Source organism: Bombina bombina, chromosome 1 (assembly GCF_027579735.1).
Source record: "Bombina bombina isolate aBomBom1 chromosome 1, aBomBom1.pri, whole genome shotgun sequence".
Taxonomy (NCBI): domain Eukaryota; kingdom Metazoa; phylum Chordata; class Amphibia; order Anura; family Bombinatoridae; genus Bombina; species Bombina bombina.
In genome coordinates, this window is record NC_069499.1 from 24,476,724 (window position 1) to 24,497,386 (window position 20,663).

Below are 20,663 nucleotides of genomic sequence, written 5' to 3' on the forward strand. Positions count from 1 at the left end.
TACAGCTACTAGAGCCATTTAAGCATCCACTTATCAATTACAAACCCAAGCAGATATATTTGTGACATAGGGCTCACCCCCTCTAGTTCTCCACAAGTGACTGATACAGTGCACATGCCAGAAATCAGTGCACAGCTACAGGTACATCAGCAATCAGTGCACAGCTACAGGTGCACAGCATTCAGTGCACAGTTACAGGTTCACAGCAATCAGTGCACAGCTACAGGTGCATAAGCAATCAGTACACAGCTACAGGTGCATCAGCAATTAGTGCACAGCTACAGGTGCATCAGCAATCAGTGCACAGCTACAGGTGCATCAGCAATCAGTACACAGTTACAGGTGCAATAGCAATCAGTGCACAGCTACAGGTGCAACAGCAATCAGTGCACAGCTACAGGTGCATCAGCAATCAGTACACAGTTACAGGTGCATCAGCAATCAGTGCACAGCTACAGGTGCATCAGCAATCAGTGCACAGCTACAGGTACATCGGAAATCAGTGCACAGCTACAGATTCAAAGCAATCAGTGCACAGCTACAGGTGCATCAGCAATCAATGTACAGGTGCAACAGCAATCAGTGCACAGCTACAGGTGCAACAGCAATCAATGCACACCTACGGGTGCATCAGCAATCAGTGTACAGATGCAACAGCAATCATTACACAGCTACAGGTGCATCAGCAATCAGTGTACAGGTGCAACAGCAATCAGTGCACAGCTACAGGTGCAACAGCAATCAGTGCACAGCTACAGGTGCAACAGCAATCAGTGCACACCTACGGGTGCATCAGCAATCAGTGTACAGATGCAACAGCAATCATTACACAGCTACAGGTGCATCAGCAATCAGTGTACAGGTGCATCAGCAATCAGTGCACAGCTACAGGTGCAACAGCAATCAGTGCACAGCTACAGGTGCAACAGCAATCAGTGCACACCTACGGGTGCATCAGCAATCAGTGTACAGATGCAACAGCAATCATTACACAGCTACAGGTGCATCAGCAATCAGTGTACAGATGCAACAGCAATCATTACACAGCTACAGGTGCATCAGCAATCAGTGTACAGGTGCAACAGCAATCAGTGCACAGCTACAGGTGCACAGCAATCAGTGCACAGCTACAGGTGCATCAGCAATCAGTGCACAGCTACAGGTGCACAGCAATCAGTGCACAGCTACAGGTGCACAGCAATCAGTGCACAGCTACAGGTGCATCAGCAATCAGTGCACAGCTACAGGTTCATCAGCAATCAGTGCACAGCAACAGGTGCATCAGCAATCAGTGCACAGCAACAGGTGCATCAGCAATCAGTGCACAGCTACAGGTGCAACAGCAGTCAGTGCACAGCTACAGGTGCATCAGCAATCAGTGCACAGCTACAGGTGCATCAGCAATCAGTGTACAGATGCAACAGCAATCATTACACAGCTACAGGTGCATCAGCAATCAGTGTACAGGTGCAACAGCAATCAGTGCACAGCTACAGGTGCACAGCAATCAGTGCACAGCTACAGGTGCATCAGCAATCAGTGCACAGCTACAGGTGCACAGCAATCAGTGCACAGCTACAGGTGCACAGCAATCAGTGCACAGCTACAGGTGCATCAGCAATCAGTGCACAGCTACAGGTTCATCAGCAATCAGTGCACAGCAACAGGTGCATCAGCAATCAGTGCACAGCAACAGGTGCATCAGCAATCAGTGCACAGCTACAGGTGCAACAGCAGTCAGTGCACAGCTACAGGTGCATCAGCAATCAGTGCACAGCTACAGGTGCATCAGCAATCAGTGCACAGCTACAGGTGCAACAGCAGTCAGTGCACAGCTACAGGTGCATCAGCAATCAGTGCACAGCTACAGGTGCATCAGCAATCAGTGCACAGCTACAGGTGCATCAGCAATCAGTGCACAGCTACAGGTGCAACAGCAATCAGTGTACAGCTACAGGTTTAAAGCAATCAGTGCACAGCTACAGGTGCATCAGCAATCAGTGCACAGCTACAGGTGCATCAGCAATCAGTGTACAGCTACAGGTGCATCAGCAATCAGTGCACAGCTACAGGTTTAAAGCAATCAGTGCACAGCTACAGGTGCATCAGCAATCAGTGTACAGCTACAGGTGCATCAGCAATCAGTGCACAGCTACAGGTTTAAAGCAATCAGTGCACAGCTACAGGTGCAACAGCAGTCAGTGCACAGCAACAGGTGCATCAGCAATCAGTGCACAGGTGCATCAGCAATCAGTGCACAGCAACAGGTGGATCAGCAATCAGTGCACAGCTACAGGTGCAACAGCAATCAGTGCACAGCTACAGGTGCAACAGCAATCAGTGCACAGCTACAGGTGCAACAGCAATCAGTGCACAGCTACAGGTGCACAGCAATCAGTGCACAGCTACAGGTGCATCAGCAATCAGTGCACAGCTACAGGTGCAACAGCAATCAGTGCACAGCTACAGGTGCAACAGCAATCAGTGCACAGCTACAGGTGCACAGCAATCAGTGCACAGCTACAGGTCACAAACATTATTAAAGGGACACTAAACCCAAATATTTTCTTTCACGATTCAGGTAGAGAATACAATTTTAAATAATAATTTCATTTACTTCTATTATCTAATTTGCTTCTTTCTTTAGATATTCTTTGTTGAAAAAATAGCAATGTACATGGGTGAGCCAATCACACGAGGCATCTATGTGCAGCCACCAATCAGCAGCTACTAAGCCTATCTAGATAGGCTTTTCAGCAAAGTATATCAAGAGAATGAAGCAACATAGATAATAGAAGTAAATTAGAAAGTTGTTTAAAATTGCATGCTCTTTCTCAAGCATGAAAGAAAATGTTTGGGTTTCATGACCCTTTAAGTTAAATTACAGCACAATTGTTTGAAACATTTATATATTGAAAAATACTTCCAATAGGAGTCAAATGTATTCAGCATCTATACAGTTGATTACAAAATATAGCAAAGCAATTAAATATTAAAATTTTCAAACACCAATACTTCTTATTGTTCTGTGAGGTGTTAAGTGAGTTGTATGAAACCTCCAAATACAAACTATTTTCACATCTTAATACTTCTGCCCCCTGCTGGCTGAATATTTAAATAAACTCAAAGAAATATTCCCTGAACCATTAACCATTTATAAACTGGGGTCCAAATAGTGAAAAAAAGGAATAAACTATGTATCCTTATAGAATTTATTTGTAGCTGATGAATATGAGATAATGAGATGAAAGTTTTAGGACAGTACATGAAATTTGAAACATCAGGATGGGGATAGTGAATCTCAGCAGACTAAACTGAATGCTTTCAGTTGGCAAAATTATTACAGAGAAATCAACTTGCACAGTTTAGTGTCCATATAAGGACTGCTTAACCATGCCCTGTTCCGGCCTCTTCCTGCCAGTTCCCATCAGTGAACCGCCTCCTACTTGCACAGCTCAACCCTCCCCACAAGGTTTTTTTTTTACTAAGACTCAAACCCTGGATCTTCCTGATTAAGACACCAGCCTCCCCTTCCCAGATGGTCTCCAGGAAATGATGGGCGGTATGATGATATATTTCTGCTTCATATACCTTTTTAATTCTTTATATATATATATATATATATATATATATATATATATATATATAAAATCAAGTGACTAGATGCTATTTTAACTTAAATGGATACCAAAAGATGGTGTTACATTAAAACTGTTTAAATTGATGCTGTAACTAATAGAATGATAATGACAATAACCAGTGACATATTTAGGTTTGGTGCAGTAGCAGTTCTAGGGGTTCTACAGCGGTTCTATTGCGCCAGTTCCTATGACTACTCCTCCCTCTGCCCTGGCCCTGCTATTTTAACTTAAATGGATACCAAAAGATGGTGTTACATTAAAACTGTTTAAATTGATGCTGTAACTAATAGAATGATAATGACAATAACCAGTGACATATTTAGGTTTGGTGCAGTAGCAGTTCTAGGGGTTCTACAGCGGTTCTATTGCGCCAGTTCCTATGACTACTCCTCCCTCTGCCCTGGCCCTGCCAATAGAACACTTGTAACAACGCCTCCATCCTCCCTGTCCTCACTTGTGTAATACCCGCGACTAAGCCCAGCAGTGTCTGCTCTGCCATAATAAGGTCTCTGATTTAGCATTGCCCTAGGCATGTGGAATCTGCTGCCACCAAAACATATTTAGTTGGTACTTTCCTCATATATTTCTCACAACCAGAGACACACGGAAGGGTCATGCACCCACATCAGGGACATTCATTTGCAGGGCATTTAATAGATTAAACATGTAGGGGTCAATCTTGTCGCTTGTGTTTTCTGCTCTCGATGGGCATATTTTGGATCCAAATGATCAGAACCAAATGATAACATTAATTTCGTCTAAAAAAAGATTGGATTGGATCTGATATTGGAAATTTCATCCATGGACAACATCAACTTCGATAATCAAATTCCTCCCAATCATTAATTATCAACTAAATATCAACAGCAAAATAGACACATCGAGTTCAACAGCTAAAAGCCCATGATAAATGCCCAACAACCACAGATCAGCCACAGATCTGCGCACACTTTTTGATGACGATTGAATGGTGCTAAATAAAAGATACTGAATACGTCATTATCATCATTGATGAATGTAAAAACATACATAACGCATATCTACTATATATAACAGTTGCAAGACGGACACAGATATCAATAACATTGTACAGTGTACCCATCAGTAAATTACATTAATACTATATTTATTAAAAAAAACACCACTGTATCCAATTGCTGCATACGTGACCTTTAGTAACCTTATTAACCAGTTTTGTTTTTTTGTGATCAACATCCAATATTAACCATTAACAGTGCCGTTGTAGGGAATAGAGATTGAATATAATGGGGTTATCACCCTCGGCTGTGTGATCATGATTGTGATCATTTTAATAAAAAAAAGACAGATCCTGTTTTATCAGAACTACTGGAATTGACCCTGTAGGTAGCACTATAGTGGGAAAACATCTTACGTTATAACTACTCTCATATTGTGCCCCCGAAATCCTGCCTCTCTAACTACAAATTGTCTCAGGTCAAAATACGCCATTGGCAATACCCACAGAGAAAGTTTTTTTTTTGTAATTTTATGTTGATTTTAGATCCAACAAAATAAAAAAAATACTGTTCTGTTTCTCTAAATGCTAAAGCTCTCTTTTGTCACAAACAGACAAATGATGAACTTCAGGAGAAGGTTCTCAAGTTGACCAAACAGCTGGAGCAGCAGCGTGACTTGTACCATGAAGCCGCAAGTAAATCATATAAGGTCGAAGAGATAGTTCAGGAACATCAGGAATCCCTTAAACACCTGAAGGGGAAGCTTGCTACGGAGGAGATGATTAAAGAAGGGCTTAACCTGGAGAGAAAGAAGGTAACGGGGGCGGGGAGAATTTGTATCTCTATCATCACTAAGCGCAGCTTCCTGGGAGCCTCTCCTTCCCACATGCATGTTTTGCTCACAAACAAAGCTCTGTGTATGTATATATATAAACTCTCCGTTAGATAATGTTCCTCTTATAACTTGTAGAGAAAACAAAAACTTCACAAATTTTACTGTTAGGCGTGGGATCTAAGGCTGCAATTTCCCCAGGCAGCTGCCTTACTTGCTTACTGATTAATCTATGCCTGTGAACACATGCGGCTAGATTTAGAGTTTTGTCGGTAAAGACCCGCGTAGCTAGCGCTGCTTTTTTTCCCAGCGCACCCTTAAGACAACGCTGGTATTTAGAGTTGTCTGAGGGGCTGCGTTAGGCTCAAAAAAGGGTGCGTTGAGCCTAATGTACCGCCACTTCAACCCTCAATACCACCGTTGCCTACGGTAGCGGTAAGCTGGGAAAACGTGCTTGTGCACAATATCCCCATAGGAAACAATGGGGCTGAGCTGGCTGAAAAAAAACCTAACACCTGCAAAAAAGCAGCGTTCAGCTCCTAACGCAGCCCCATTGTTTCCTATAGTGAAACACTCTCTAAGTCTGCACCTAACACCCTAACATGAACCCCGAGTCTAAACACCCCTAACCTTACACTTATTAACCCCTAATCTGCCGCCCTCACTATCACTGAGCCCTGCATATTATTATTAATATTACTATCAAATAAACCCTAATATAGCTACAATATAACTAAGAGTTACATTGTAGCTATTTTTATATTTATTTTACAGGCAACTTTGTATTTATTTTAACTAGGTACAATAGCTATTAAATAGTTATTAACTATTTAATAGCTACCTAGTTAAAATAAATACAAAATTACATGTAAAATAAATCCTAACCTAAGTTACAATTAAACCTAACACTACACTATCATTAAATTAATAATTAATAATTAATAATAAATTACCTACAATTACCTACAATTAAATACAATTAAATAAACTATACTATAATACAAAAAACAAACAAACACTAAATTACAAAAAATAAAAAACAATTACAAGCAGTTTAAACTAATTACACCTAATCTAAGCCCCCTAATAAAATAAAAAATCCCCCCAAAATAAAAAATTCCCTACCCTAGTCTAAAATACAAAAGTAATCAGCTCTTTTGCCTGTAAAAAAAATACAACCCCCCCCAACATTAAAACCCACCACCCACATACCCCTAATCTAACCCACCCAAACCCCCCTTAAATAAACCTAACACTACCCCCCTGAAGATCTCCCTACCTTGAGTCGTCTTCACCCAGCCGGGCCGAAGTCTTCATCCGATGGGGCCGAAGAGGACATCCAGACCGGCAGAAGTCTTCATCCTATCCGGGCAGAAGAGGACAACCTGCATTCACCTGCATGACACCTATGGCTATGATTACGGCTGAGCGCCGAAACATGTAAGCCGTGGTGTCACGCTCACACACTGGTTTTTGCTTACTATCTATGTATGCTGTTCGCTGAGCCACTCTTGGCGTTTTAACTTTGCCAATAAAGATGGATTTTATTTGCATAAAGCTGGATCCTATTTTACTTCTTTGATTGCCTTTATCGCACCAGTTTGGATCAGCTCAAAGCCCTTACATACGAAGCATACTGTTGTAAAATCCGGGTGAAGCAAGAGCACCGCCCCCCCTACCGGAGATCCTGCAACGTCACAAACAGACATCGCAGTGCACCTGTGTTTAGCCTGAAGTGCTGCTGGAGATTCTCACATTTCGCCGGTTGGTTTGGAGCAGACAGCCCACCGAATCGATTTCGGTTTGACCGCGGAGGTCCCCCGGCATCCTTGATTTCCTGTCTGAGGTACGGCACGGCATACACAGATTCCGGGGGCGGTTAGGCTCCTTAAGGGTAAGTCCCGGACACAACAGTATTCACCTGTATGCACCTTGCACTTGCACTTATATATTGCATATTAGAAGAGGACTTCCCACATTTCTCTATATCATTTTATTATTTGGGTATTACTGGCGATACCTTGGGAAACTTTTCGCTGTTATTTATTACTATAAGGGCTTTTTCATCTCTATTTTGAGTATCCATTTTGGCAACGAATATTTAACCATTATAACAATGGAAGAAACAGCACTACCACAATATTTTTCTCTGAGACCCGCTACAGCACGAAGTAACTTTTCAACAGAATGTGAAAAAATATTTTCAGAGGACAAGGGGACACTTTCACTTAGCACTTTATTTGATGCAGTGGAGACTTTGTTATTTAAAGAGACCAAAGCACAATGGGACATTTGGACATTTCAATCCTATCTTAAAGCACAAATGATCCCAAGAGGACTAAGGATTTTTAAATTTCCTACCTTTGATGTTGATACAACGGACACTGAGTTTGTTGATAAATGGAATGCAGCACTATCTGAATGTTCATGTCAATTAATGCTGTTGTTAATCCAATATAGAACCCAGCAACTTAATCTAATTAAGCAAGAGATAGACACTATTCAGATAGAGTTAAATAACCGTAGTGTTGACCCTAATTTTGCAAAATTTGACAAAATACTACAAGAGTCTTTGGCCCGTGGCAAGCAAGTCATAATGGAAAATAAACATATCAAGTTTATTCGGGATAAAACCGATTATCAGAAAAATTCAGTATATATTTGGAACAAAAAACAACGTTCCAACTATAGAAGGAGCTTGCCACAGAACAAACATAACAAACATAGGGGCAATCGTAGACATAGAAGGGGTAACCAAAAACAGGTCAGCTTTTCTGACAGTGATACAGACAGATCGTCTGATGAATACACATCAGGTGGTGAAATGGACATAGAGACACAGATCAACACTATCTCTAATTCACAACAAAGCATCCTAAAGCCTCCTATTGCCCCTAACATTTCTAATATTTCTAATATTTCTAATACTTCCGTTGTACCTAACACTATAGGCACTAATTCTGCACCTACAGTAGTGAAACCCAAAGATAAAAACACTGTCTCCAAATATACTGCTACCAATAGACTAGATGAACGAGTTAGTACATTTGCAGTAGATACAGGAACACAGGAAATGTCATTATTGAATCAGGTTTTTCCTATGGACCCCCAGACAGAGGGTATAGGGGGGATGCAGGCCAACAACCAAGAGAGATATCCAGTAAGGGGAAACCGCACACTGACCAAATACAAATGAACAGTGTAGTTAATTTATCTTCAGCTACACTCACTCAAGATCAAATAGATGTACTATCTTTAGGCTTAGGGTTTGCACCCACTACAAACTTTGATATATTCCAGACACTCATAGATATCAACAAATTCGTCAGAAATATCACTTTAAAAAAATATTTTGCAGATACTGCTCAAGAGACACTCATTTTGGAACCAGATAGCTTCTGCACCACACCTATCACAGGCATAAATACCTTTTCAGAAACATGTGACCTCATATCCCTACAAAATTTAGCAATTGAGAGCAATACAATATCAGGAACACTCAATAGGGCACACTCATTTAGAAATAAATCTACTTTTTATCCAATACAAAACAGAGGACCTATAATTGAAACATTCCATGCACGAGTAGAATCTGATTTGCATAAACTAAAAGAGACCACTGAACGAACAACTAAAAATCTTACTAAAAAACAGACAGAAGCACTCAGGTCTTTACAGCAAAGATCTGACTTAGTAATCCGCCCATCAGATAAGGGGGGTACCGTTGTGGTACTTGATAGGCAGGATTACATATCAGAGGCACACAGACAACTCAACATCCCTACTGACTACTCGATTCTTCCCAGAAATCCAACAAATGAGTATAAGAAGCTCCTATTTGATATACTAGATGATGGCATTGAACATGGTTTCTTAGATGAAAACACAGCTGACTACCTTTATGTAAAATACCCAAGAATCCCAGTTTTCCATATGTTCCCTAAGGTTCATAAATCCCTTCATAACGTACAAGGCCGCCCTATAGTCAGCGGTATAGATTCTATCTTTGAAAGATTGTCCCAGTGGCTGGATGCTATTTTGCAGCCATTAGTCCACCTACTACCTTCATATACGAGGGATTCAAAACACATACTAAATCTTCTAACTAACATAAAATGGCAAATGAACTACCATTGGCTCTCAGTTGATGTAGTCTCACTTTATTCTAGGATCCCACACAACAAGGGTATTGAAGCAGTAAGATATTATTTGGCAACACATACTGAATATACATCAGATTTTCAAAAATATATTCTAAGAATTCTGGAGTTCCTATTGACTCACAACTTTTTTACTTTTGAAGGCAAATACTATGTACAAAAATGTGGCACAGCCATGGGGGCGAAATATGCCCCCTCTTATGCCAATTTATTTCTTGGCAAATGGGAGCTAGAAAACATCTTTGACCACAGCAACACATTCAGGTCCCACATTTGTTTCTTTAAACGCTATATTGACGACCTACTTCTTATATGGTCAGGTCCCCCTGCAGACATTAAGAATTTCATTGACATGATAAATAAAAACAATTTAAACTTGAGCTTTACATACACCACTGACAGCCATTCCATCAACTATCTAGACTTGTGCCTTACAGGTGACAGAAGTGGCAACATTGTATCAAAAGTATACCGTAAACCTATCTCAGGCAACACCCTCCTGCACGCCTCTAGTTGCCACCCTAAAAATACCTCATATGCTGTTGCTAAAGGCCAGTTTACCCGGCTTAAAAGAAATTGTAGCAAGAATGAGGACTATGTGCAGGAGGCTGTTTGTCTAGAGAAGAGACTAAAAGAGAGGAAATATACCCGTAGCCATATTAGACAGGCTAGATTAGCTGTTGACCAACTGGACAGAGACCAACTTTTGGTAGATAAACCTGCTAATACACACAGAGATTTTTCAGGTGTTCATTTTGTAACAACTTTTAGCACACAATATTCCCAAATCTGCGACATAGTTAGGAAACATTTCCCGCTATTAGCAGCTGACGAGAAGTTGGTTGAAACTGTAAAACAAGGTGTTAGGTGTTCTTACAAGAAGAGCCCTACCTTGGCTTCCATTTTGTCTCCCACAGAACTAAAACAGACTCCAAGTCATACTAGCTCATGGTTACATCATCTGGGCATGTTTAAGTGTGGCCATAAGAAATGCAAACCATGTGATTTTGCATGGGTTATTAAAGAATTCACTTCAGCAATAACAGGACAGACATATCCCATTAAATCTTGCTTAAATTGTCAAAGCACTAACGTTATATATATCATTACATGTACCCTATGTAATATTCAATACATAGGGTTAACCTCTAGGGATATAAATTCCCGTATTAGAGAACACTTTTCGACTGTTACAAAGGGTACATCTAGCACACCACTTGTGCAACATTTTGCCACAAAACATCATAGTAGCTTAAACTCATTTAAATGGGCAGCAATAGAACAAGCTAAAGTGCCCAAGAGAGGTGGCAATCTGGATAACATACTTGCCAAAAGGGAAGTATATTGGATATACACCCTAAAAACCAGATTACCATTGGGTTTAAACTCAAGATATGATTTGATCAATTTCTGGGAATAACTTCAAAATATCAATATTAACATTCATATTCAAACTACTCCATATACATATTATTCACCTAAGGGTATTGTTATTCTGTTATATCCCATCCCTTTGTCTCATTTTTTCGGTACTTTCAGATGTATTTCAGATGTGTTTCGCACTTTTAAATCTATTCTGAACTATCCTTCCATACGTATTGAGGGTTATACTTTAGTCTGCCCTGCAAGCTGTGTGAACATATATGCGTATATTGCACGTACCAGTGTATGTATATTTATACACGCGAGCACATAACTACATCCTTTAATGGGGTACATACCTTGGAGAGATAATACTGTAAGAGAACTTATTTTAGTTAATTGATATTATTATTATTACTCAACTCAAGTTTCAACTATGCCATTTGAGAATTCTGCAAATATATACATGATGCTTTAGTGCTTGCTAACTATAATGATATTTAGCGCAGAAATAATTTGTGACAGTTAGGGCAATTTTTCCTCAATGTTCTCATATTAGTCTTAGTAGTTTTCTATTTTAGAAATTTGTTCATATTTCTAAGGATTTATCTTATATATTCTGTAGTGTGTGTACTCTTGCTGTAGCGTAGCTTGGATACTAAGGGTTAATCAAATTACTCTTTACCTGGTGTGGGCGTGTTTTGTATCTATTGTTTTTAACCAATCACAATTGTAACACAGTTTTTTAAACCTGCATTCACCTGCATGACACCTATGGCTATGATTACGGCTGAGCGCCGAAACATGTAAGCCGTGGTGTCACGCTCACACACTGGTTTTTGCTTACTATCTATGTATGCTGTTCGCTGAGCCACTCTTGGCGTTTTAACTTTGCCAATAAAGATGGATTTTATTTGCATAAAGCTGGATCCTATTTTACTTCTTTGATTGCCTTTATCGCACCAGTTTGGATCAGCTCAAAGCCCTTACATACGAAGCATACTGTTGTAAAATCCGGGTGAAGCAAGAGCACCGCCCCCCCTACCGGAGATCCTGCAACGTCACAAACAGACATCGCAGTGCACCTGTGTTTAGCCTGAAGTGCTGCTGGAGATTCTCACATTTCGCCGGTTGGTTTGGAGCAGACAGCCCACCGAATCGATTTCGGTTTGACCGCGGAGGTCCCCCGGCATCCTTGATTTCCTGTCTGAGGTACGGCACGGCATACACAGATTCCGGGGGCGGTTAGGCTCCTTAAGGGTAAGTCCCGGACACAACAGTATTCACCTGTATGCACCTTGCACTTGCACTTATATATTGCATATTAGAAGAGGACTTCCCACATTTCTCTATATCATTTTATACCGATATTAACACATACATATAAATGTCTTTAAGCATATACATAAATATTTACAGGGAACACACAGTCCCCATAGACCGCAATGTAAAGGCACTTTTCAGTGCGTTTTTTTTTTATTTTAACACCGCACACCCGCAACTTTTAACCCCTTATAACTGCTTAGTGCAGGTTTTGTTTTTTAAATAAAGATGATTATTTATTTTTTTATATATTAAAAAAATACATCACTTTATTTTGGGGGCGGTAGCAATAACCAGCCATTTGTAATGGCTGGTTATTTATTGCGTGCCCGCAAATGGGCAAATTAGCGTTCCTCTTGTAATCTAGCCCTATATATGATGGTGTCCTACTAGACACGACCTCTTGACCTAGCAACAACATAATTCAAAGGGATATTGAAAAGGTTAAATTTCACTAATGAGTTTCTCTGGAATTTCCTCGCATTTGTGTTATGCTGAACGTAATATTGTTTTTTACAGATGCCCGTTGTATCTTAGCAGAACAACTCAGCAATATTTAGATGACTTATTATAGATCATTTGTTCTTGCCACTTCTTCTGGATGGAAACTCACTGTACCGATTACCACTGTCTAATGAAACCTCAGCACAGCAGCCTTTTATTAACACATACTCTGCAGATTTCTAGGCACAATCTGTATAACTGAACATAAGTGCACTAGAAATAATCATTTATACCTTTTAAATGCAGCTGAAGAAGTTTTTAGTGCATCTGGCAGAGAAGTTACGTATAAGTCGGGACATCTCATGCAACAGTTTGACGTCACAATATGAAACTATTCTAAAGAGGGCAGAGGAAATGAGCAAACCGGATAAAGATGGTCTGAACACTAACAAATCTCTTATCTATAATCTTCAGAAAAAGGTAAGTACTGACATTTCAGCACAAAACCACCAGAAGAGAAGTTCTGATATTGTTATAACAGGCTGGTTGTTTCACAGGCTGAGAAGAAAACACTATACAGTCAGATTGTTTGTCTACGCTGTATTTTCTCTAAAACCTTATCTCAAATGTTTCCCCTACAAAATCTCACAAAGGGTGATGAGTATTTTATATCTCTATCTATCTTACTATCTATTTATCTATCGATCTATCTATCATCTATCTATCCTGTCTATCTATCTATATCTATCTATCCTTCTGTCTATCTATCTATCTATCTATCTATCTATTTATATGTCTGTCTGTCTATCTATCTATCTATCTATCTATCCTTCTGTCTATCTATCTATCTATCTATATGTCTGTCTGTCTCTGTCTGTCTGTCTATCAATCTATCTATCTATCCTTCTGTCTATCTATCTATCTATCTATCTATCTATCTATATATCTAGCTATCTATCTATATGTCTGTCTGTCTCTGTCTGTCCGTCTATCCATCTATCTATTTGTCTATCTGTATGTCTGCTTATCTGTCTGCCTATTTACCTGTCTGTTTATATTTCTGTCTGTATGTCTATCTGTCTGTCTATTTGTCTTTCTATTTGTCTGTATGTCTGTTTATCTGTCTATATGTCTTTCTGTCTATCTGTCTTTCTGTCTATCTGTCTTTCTCTATCTGTCTAAATTCTATTTCTATGTCTCATCTTTTGTTTCTGTCTGTCTGTCTTCTATTTATATGTCTTATCTTCTGTGTCTGTCTGTCTATCTCTTATCTATCTATGTATCTATCTATCTGTCTTCTATTTCTATGTTTTATCTTCTGTGTCTATCTATCTAGTGATCTCTTTTCTTTCTGTCCCTGTCTCTCTCACACAAACGCTCTCTCTCCCTCGCTCTCTGTCTCCTTTTGTATCTCTCTCTTCACCGCCTTCTCTCTCTCACTTTCTGACTCTTCGGATCACTACTTACAGACTTTTCTCTCACTGTATAACTTTCTAAAGCTACTTGTTTTGTTACAGGTCAATTCCCAGAAAGAAAAACTAGAGTTAAAATTTTCACAAATCGAACAACTAGAGAAAAAAATCAAACAGTTAGAAAGGGAAAAAGAACATCAACTATTTATGAGTGCTGAAAACTCAGCCGGCCTGACAGCCCAAAAATTGCAGAAAAAGGTCGAGAAACTGCAGGGACAGCTCAGTGACATGAAAATTGCTAATCAAAATCTGACGGCCAGGCTTGACGATGTAAGCGATCTAAAGGTGAGCAGCATTATCAGAAGAGTTTAGTGAAGAAATATTCAGTGCAAAACTAGAAGTAAAGATTTTGTTTTATTGCAAGAACTTATGGCTTAAAGGGACATTATACCCCAAACATACATATGCATATGAAAGATCGAGTTATACGCGTTAATATATATATAATTTTTTTTCTTTTTTGGTTTTAAACAAGCTTTATTAACAAATAGCAAAATTCCATAACGAAACTTTAAACAATGTCTTATAAATGCCATTTTGATGGTTGAAGATTAGATCATTAAAGTTACTTGGGAGTTATGCAACCAGTATGGAAATCAAGGTCAAGGTAAAAAGAGATTATGGAGTTGGTTTGGAGACATAAAGTTCACAAATTGAAGATAAAGTCAACGACCAAACCTATGTGAAATATTCCCATTGAGCTTGTAAATTGAAATTCAATACATCAAGTATGATAGGCCTTGTGTGTAATAAACAATGATGATAACATTTAGCATGAAAGGTAATAAAACTTGAAGGTTGAGAAACAGTGCAGACGGGGAAGGGAAGGCAGCGGAGGAGGGGGGGAAATTATTAAATTAGTAGGGTAAATGTATTCTTATGAAGAGAGTAGTTTGGGGTATGGACATGTACAATAGAGAGCATACCAAGAGATGAAGGGTCAGATCTTTCTCCGTAATCGCGTCATTCTCCTCCTTCCCCATTATGTTCATAGGTAGTGAGATCTTTCTAGTTTCAATAATTCAGTGACCCTGTTTTTCCATTCCAACAAATTTGAGGAGGCAGAGATTTCCAATTCTTGGGCATGAGGCCCATAACTCCACTCAACATCACAAAAAGAAGAGACCATTTGGCTTTGTCCCGTAGCTTCGGGAGGTGTTGAAACAACAGAATCTGGGGTTCAGGATCGATAACTGTACCTAAAATCTTGCTCATTTCCTCAAAGACATTGTCCCAATAAGTGCCGAGTTTAGGGCAATACCACCTTATTTGGAGCAGCGTACCCTCCTCAACCTCTCCAACAATTCCCCCCACTATGAGGGTAAATGTATCTGAGCCTACTAGGTGTGTGAGATACCATCTGCTTAGGAACTTATAGTGGGTTTCTTGTATTTTTGCTGAAACAGAGACTTTTTTGCCAAGTCAAACATTTGTAGTCAATCTGTATATTCTACAGGGTAACCAAGGTCTTTATTCCATTGATGGATTATATATATATATATTTTTTTTTTTTTTTTTTTTTTTTTTTTTTCCAATGTAGAAAGCTAAATAAAAGCTGTTTAGATTTACATGAACTTCATGTTGAATACCTAGGTATTCCTTGCTCAGCAGATGGTGATCAATGACGTTTCTACATCTCCACGGTACAGGAACACCTTTTAAAAAAAAATGTACAGTTGAATGTTTTTCTGTAAAATAAATAAATAAAAGGAAATTATTAGTTACAATGACCACCATTCATATGAGAAGGGTATCAGTTTTCTTTTTTTGTGGGGGGTTTTTCACATTCAAATCCATTTTTACATATTTTAAAAAGGCCTTTTTAAAAGCATTCGGCTAGATTATGAGTTGTGCGTTAGGGTAATTACGAGTCTTGAAGGTTTAGGGTCACCGCACACTTCTTTGGCCTTACCGCAAAACAACTTACGTAAACTTCATAAAGTCTTTTTTCTATGGGACTTCCATAGCGCCGGTATTACGAGTCTGTCCTGGGAGGCCAAAAAGTGAGCGGTACACCCAACCCTTTCAAGAGTCCTAACGCATTTAAAAGTCAGTAGTTATTAGTTTTATGGTACAACGCCATAGCATAAAACTCATAACTAAAGTGCTAAAAAGTACACTTACACCCATAAACTACCTATTAACCCCTAAACCGAGGCCCTCCCGCATCGCAAATACTAAAATAAAAATTGTAACCCCTAATCTGCCGCTCCGGACACCGCCGCCACCTACATTATAAGTATGAACCCCTAATCTGCTGACCCCAACATTGCCGACACCTACATTATATTTATTAACCCCTAATCTGCCGCCCCCAATGTTGCCGCCACCTACCTACACTTTTTAACCCCTAATCTGCCACCCCCAACATCGCCGCCACTATAATAAACATATTAACCCCTAAACCGCCGCACTCCCGCCTCGCAAACATTAGTTAAATATTAATACAAAATAGTGACCGCACCACCAATAAGTGAAAAATTGCTCCGGCACGGGATGGAGTCTGGCCCTAGACTCAATAATAATATAATACAAATAAATCCCAGCCAAAGAGTCTTAGAAATTAATTTAGATTTTAATGATTACAGCTACCAAATCATACAAAAGGAAGAATACAAGAGAGCTTACTCATATCCACACATACCCCATCCACCAAACATATCCATACTCCCTCAAGCAATCCTAAACGTAAACTAAAAAATAATAATACTCAATACTAGAGTAAACAATCTGAGCAAAATAACACCCACTGGGTGTCCCCAGTGAGTGAAGACCCACTCCACCTATCACTGAAAAATATTAATATATTGATATAGCTCAAAGTTTCACAACATCACTATTTCCTCATATAACATCAGTAATGATCAAAAATAAAGAGTCCATGTTGAAATATTTGTATCCAAACTGAAAACAAAGAGGCTTTCTTATATCAATTGCAAAGAAAAAATAATACAAAATAAATGTCCTTTCCAAAAATGACCATGCAAACTTAAATGTCCTTATTTGTAATAAAAGATGTTGTAAAGATGCAAACTCAAATGTCCTTTCTTATGTTTAAAGCTTTAACTAAGTTGTATTATATTAGTTAAATATTATTAACCCCTAATCTGCCGGCCCTAACATCGCCACCTACCTACATTTATTAACCCCTAATCTGCCGCCCCCAACGTCACCGCCACTATATTAAAGTTATTAACCCCTAAACCTAACACTTACTAACTTAAATATAATTTAAAAAAATCTAAATAAATATTCCTATCATTAACTAAATTATTCCTATTTAAAACTAAATACTTACCTATAAAATAAACCCTAAGCTAGCTACAATATAACTAATAGTTACATTGTAGCTAGCTTAGGGTTTATTTTTATTTTACAGGCAAGTTTGTATTTATTTTAACTAGGTAGAATAGTTATTAAATAGTTATTAACTATTTAATAACTACCTAGTTAAAATAAAGACTAATTTACCTGTAAAATAAAACCTAACCTAAGTTACACTAACACCTAACACTACACTATAATTAAATTAACTAAATTAAATACAATTACCTAAATTAAATTAGCTAAAGTACAAAAAAAAACAAACACTAAATTACAGAAAATAATAAACAAATTACAGAAATTTAAACTAATTACACCTAATCTAATAGCCCTATTAAAATAAAAAAAAGCCCCCCAAAAATAAAGAAAAACCCTAGCCTAAACTAAACTACCAATAGCCCTTAAAAGGGCCTTTTGCGGGGCATTGCCCCAAAGTAATCAGCTCTTTTACCTGTAAAAAAAAAATACAAACAACCCCCCCAACAGTAAAACCCACCACCCACACAACCAACCCACCAAATAAAATACTATTTAAAAAAACCTAAGCTTCCCATTGCCCTGAAAAGGGCATTTGGATGGGCATTGCCCTTAAAAGGGCAGTTAGCTCTTTTGCAAGCCCAAACCCCTAATCTAAAAAATAAACCCACCCAATACACCCTTAAAAAAACCTAACACTAACCCCCTGAAGATCGACTTACCGGGAGACGTCTTCATCCAAGCCAGGCGAATTGGTCCTCCAGATGGGCAGAAGTCTTCATCCAAGCCAGGCAGAAGTGGTCCTCCAGCCCGGCAGAAGTCTTCATCCAGACGGCATCTTCTATCTTCATCCATCCGGCGCGGAGCGGCTCCATCTTCAAGACATCCAACGCAGAGCATCCTCTTCTTCCGACGACTAAAACAGAATGAAGGTACCTTAAGTGACGTTATCCAAGATGGCGTCCCTTAGATTCCGATCGGCTGATAGAATTCTATCAGCCAATCGGAATTAAGGTAGAAAAAATCCTATTGGCTGATGCAATCAGCCAATAGGATTGACCTCACATTCTATTGGCTGATTGGAACAGCCAATAGAATGCAAGCTCAATCCTATTGGCTGATTGGATCAGCCAATAGGATTGAACTTCAATCCTATTGGCTGCCGGCTTGGATGAAGACGTCTCCCGGTAAGTCGATCTTCAGGGGGTTAGTGTTAGGTTTTTTTAAGGGTGTATTGGGTGGGTTTATTTTTTAGATTAGGGGTTTGGGCTTGCAAAAGAGCTAACTGCCCTTTTAAGGGCAATGCCCATCCAAATGCCCTTTTCAGGGCAATGGGAAGCTTAGGTTTTTTTAAATAGTATTTTATTTGGTGGGCTGGTTGTGTGGGTGGTGGGTTTTACTGTTGGGGGGGTAGTTTGTATTTTTTTTTTACAGGTAAAAGAGCTGATTACTTTGGGGCAATGCCCCGCAAAAGGCCCTTTTAAGGGCTATTGGTAGTTTAGTTTAGGCTAGGGCTTTTTTTTTTTATTTAGGGGGGGGCTTTTTTATTTTAATAGGGCTATTAGATTAGGTGTAATTAGTTTAAATTTCTGTCATTTGTTTATTATTTTCTGTAATTTAGTGTTTGTTTGTTTTTTGTACTTTAGCTAATTTAATTTAATTTAGGTAATTGTATTTAATTTAGTTAATTTATTTAATTATAGTGTAGTGTTAGTGTAACTTAGGTTAGGTTTTATTTTACAGGTAAATTTGTCTTTATTTTAACTAGGTAGTTATTAAATAGTTAATAACTATTTAATAGCTATTGTACCTAGTTAAAATAAATACAAACTTGCCTGTAAAATAAAAATAAATCCTAAGCTAGCTACATAACTATTAGTTATACTGTAGCTATCTTAGGGTTTATTTTATAGGTAAGTATTTAGTTTTAAATAGGAATAATTTAGTTAATGATAGGAATATTTATTTAGATTAATTTAAATTATATTTAAGTTAGGGGGTGTTAGGTTTAGGGTTTGACATAGGTTTAGGGGTTAATAACTTTAATATAGTGGCGGCGACGTTGGGGGCGGCTGATTAGGGGTTATAAGTGTAGGTAGGTGGCGGCGACATTGGGGGCAGCAGATTAGGGGTTAATAAATATAATGTAGGTGTCGTCGATGTTGGGGGCAGCAGATTAGGGGTTCATAAGTATAATGTAGGTGGCGGCAGTGTCTGGAGCGGCAGATTAGGGGTTAATAATTATAATTTAGGTGTCGACTATGTCGGGGGCGGCAGATTAGGGGTTAATAAGTGTAAGATTAGGGGTGTTTAGACTCGGGGTTCATGTTAGGGTTCATTTCCCCATAGGAATCAATGGGGCTGCGTTACTGAGTTTTACGCTGCTTTTTTGCAGGTGTTAGACTTTTTTTCAGCCGGCTCTCCCCGTTAATTCTTATGGGGAAATCGTGCACGAGCACGTACTACCAGCTAACCGCTGACTTAAGCAGCGCTGGTATTGAAGTGCGGTAATGAGCAAAATTTTACTCAACGCTCACTTCTTGTCTTTTAACGACGGGTTTCTGAAAACTCGTAATACCAGCGCTGCATGTAAGTGAGCGGTGAGACAAAAAAACTGCTCGTTAGCACCACATAGCCTCTAACGCAAAACTCGTAATCTAGGCCATTATCTTATCTCCACAAAATAGTCCTGTATCTTGCATGGCGAAAATTTGATAGCGGTTTTGCAGTAAGAGAACAAATTTAATTAGTCTTTTTTTTTTCTATTTTGTTTTCTCAACTGCAACACCTTGGACATGTTAATAAGCTATTTTTGCCCTTTTGAGTGGCAGTTAGTTTTTGGCGGTTCTCATTGCTTATTTTCAGTATTAAAATGATTGTGTATGTTCAGTTCACGTTAACAAATACAATTTTAAACACCTAAAATATATAATTCATATAACGGTTATACTATTTAATTTGTCTGCAAATGAAATACTAGAATGTAAATGGAGATTTATAACTTATGGTAGCAATGAAATGTTTGAAGGTATAATTTAAATATAATTAATGTTAAATGTTCATTATAAAATTCCAAAAAATGAACGGAAACTCTGAAAGGGACGGTTTAAATAAAATTAAACTTTCATGATTCAGATAGGGCAGCAATTTTA

General features: G+C 38.7%; 1 protein-coding gene across 1 annotated transcript in view; it reads left to right on the forward strand.

Moving 5' to 3' along the window:
• LOC128635989 (coiled-coil domain-containing protein 170-like) overlaps window positions 1–20,663 on the forward strand; it is a 214,938-nt gene that overhangs the window by 190,308 nt on the left and 3,967 nt on the right. The window contains exons 9-11 of the mRNA XM_053689065.1: window positions 5,232–5,432; window positions 13,046–13,219; window positions 14,257–14,496. Of these exons, the coding sequence (XP_053545040.1) occupies window positions 5,232–5,432; window positions 13,046–13,219; window positions 14,257–14,496 (615 nt within the window). The remainder of the gene's footprint in view (window positions 1–5,231; window positions 5,433–13,045; window positions 13,220–14,256; window positions 14,497–20,663) is intronic.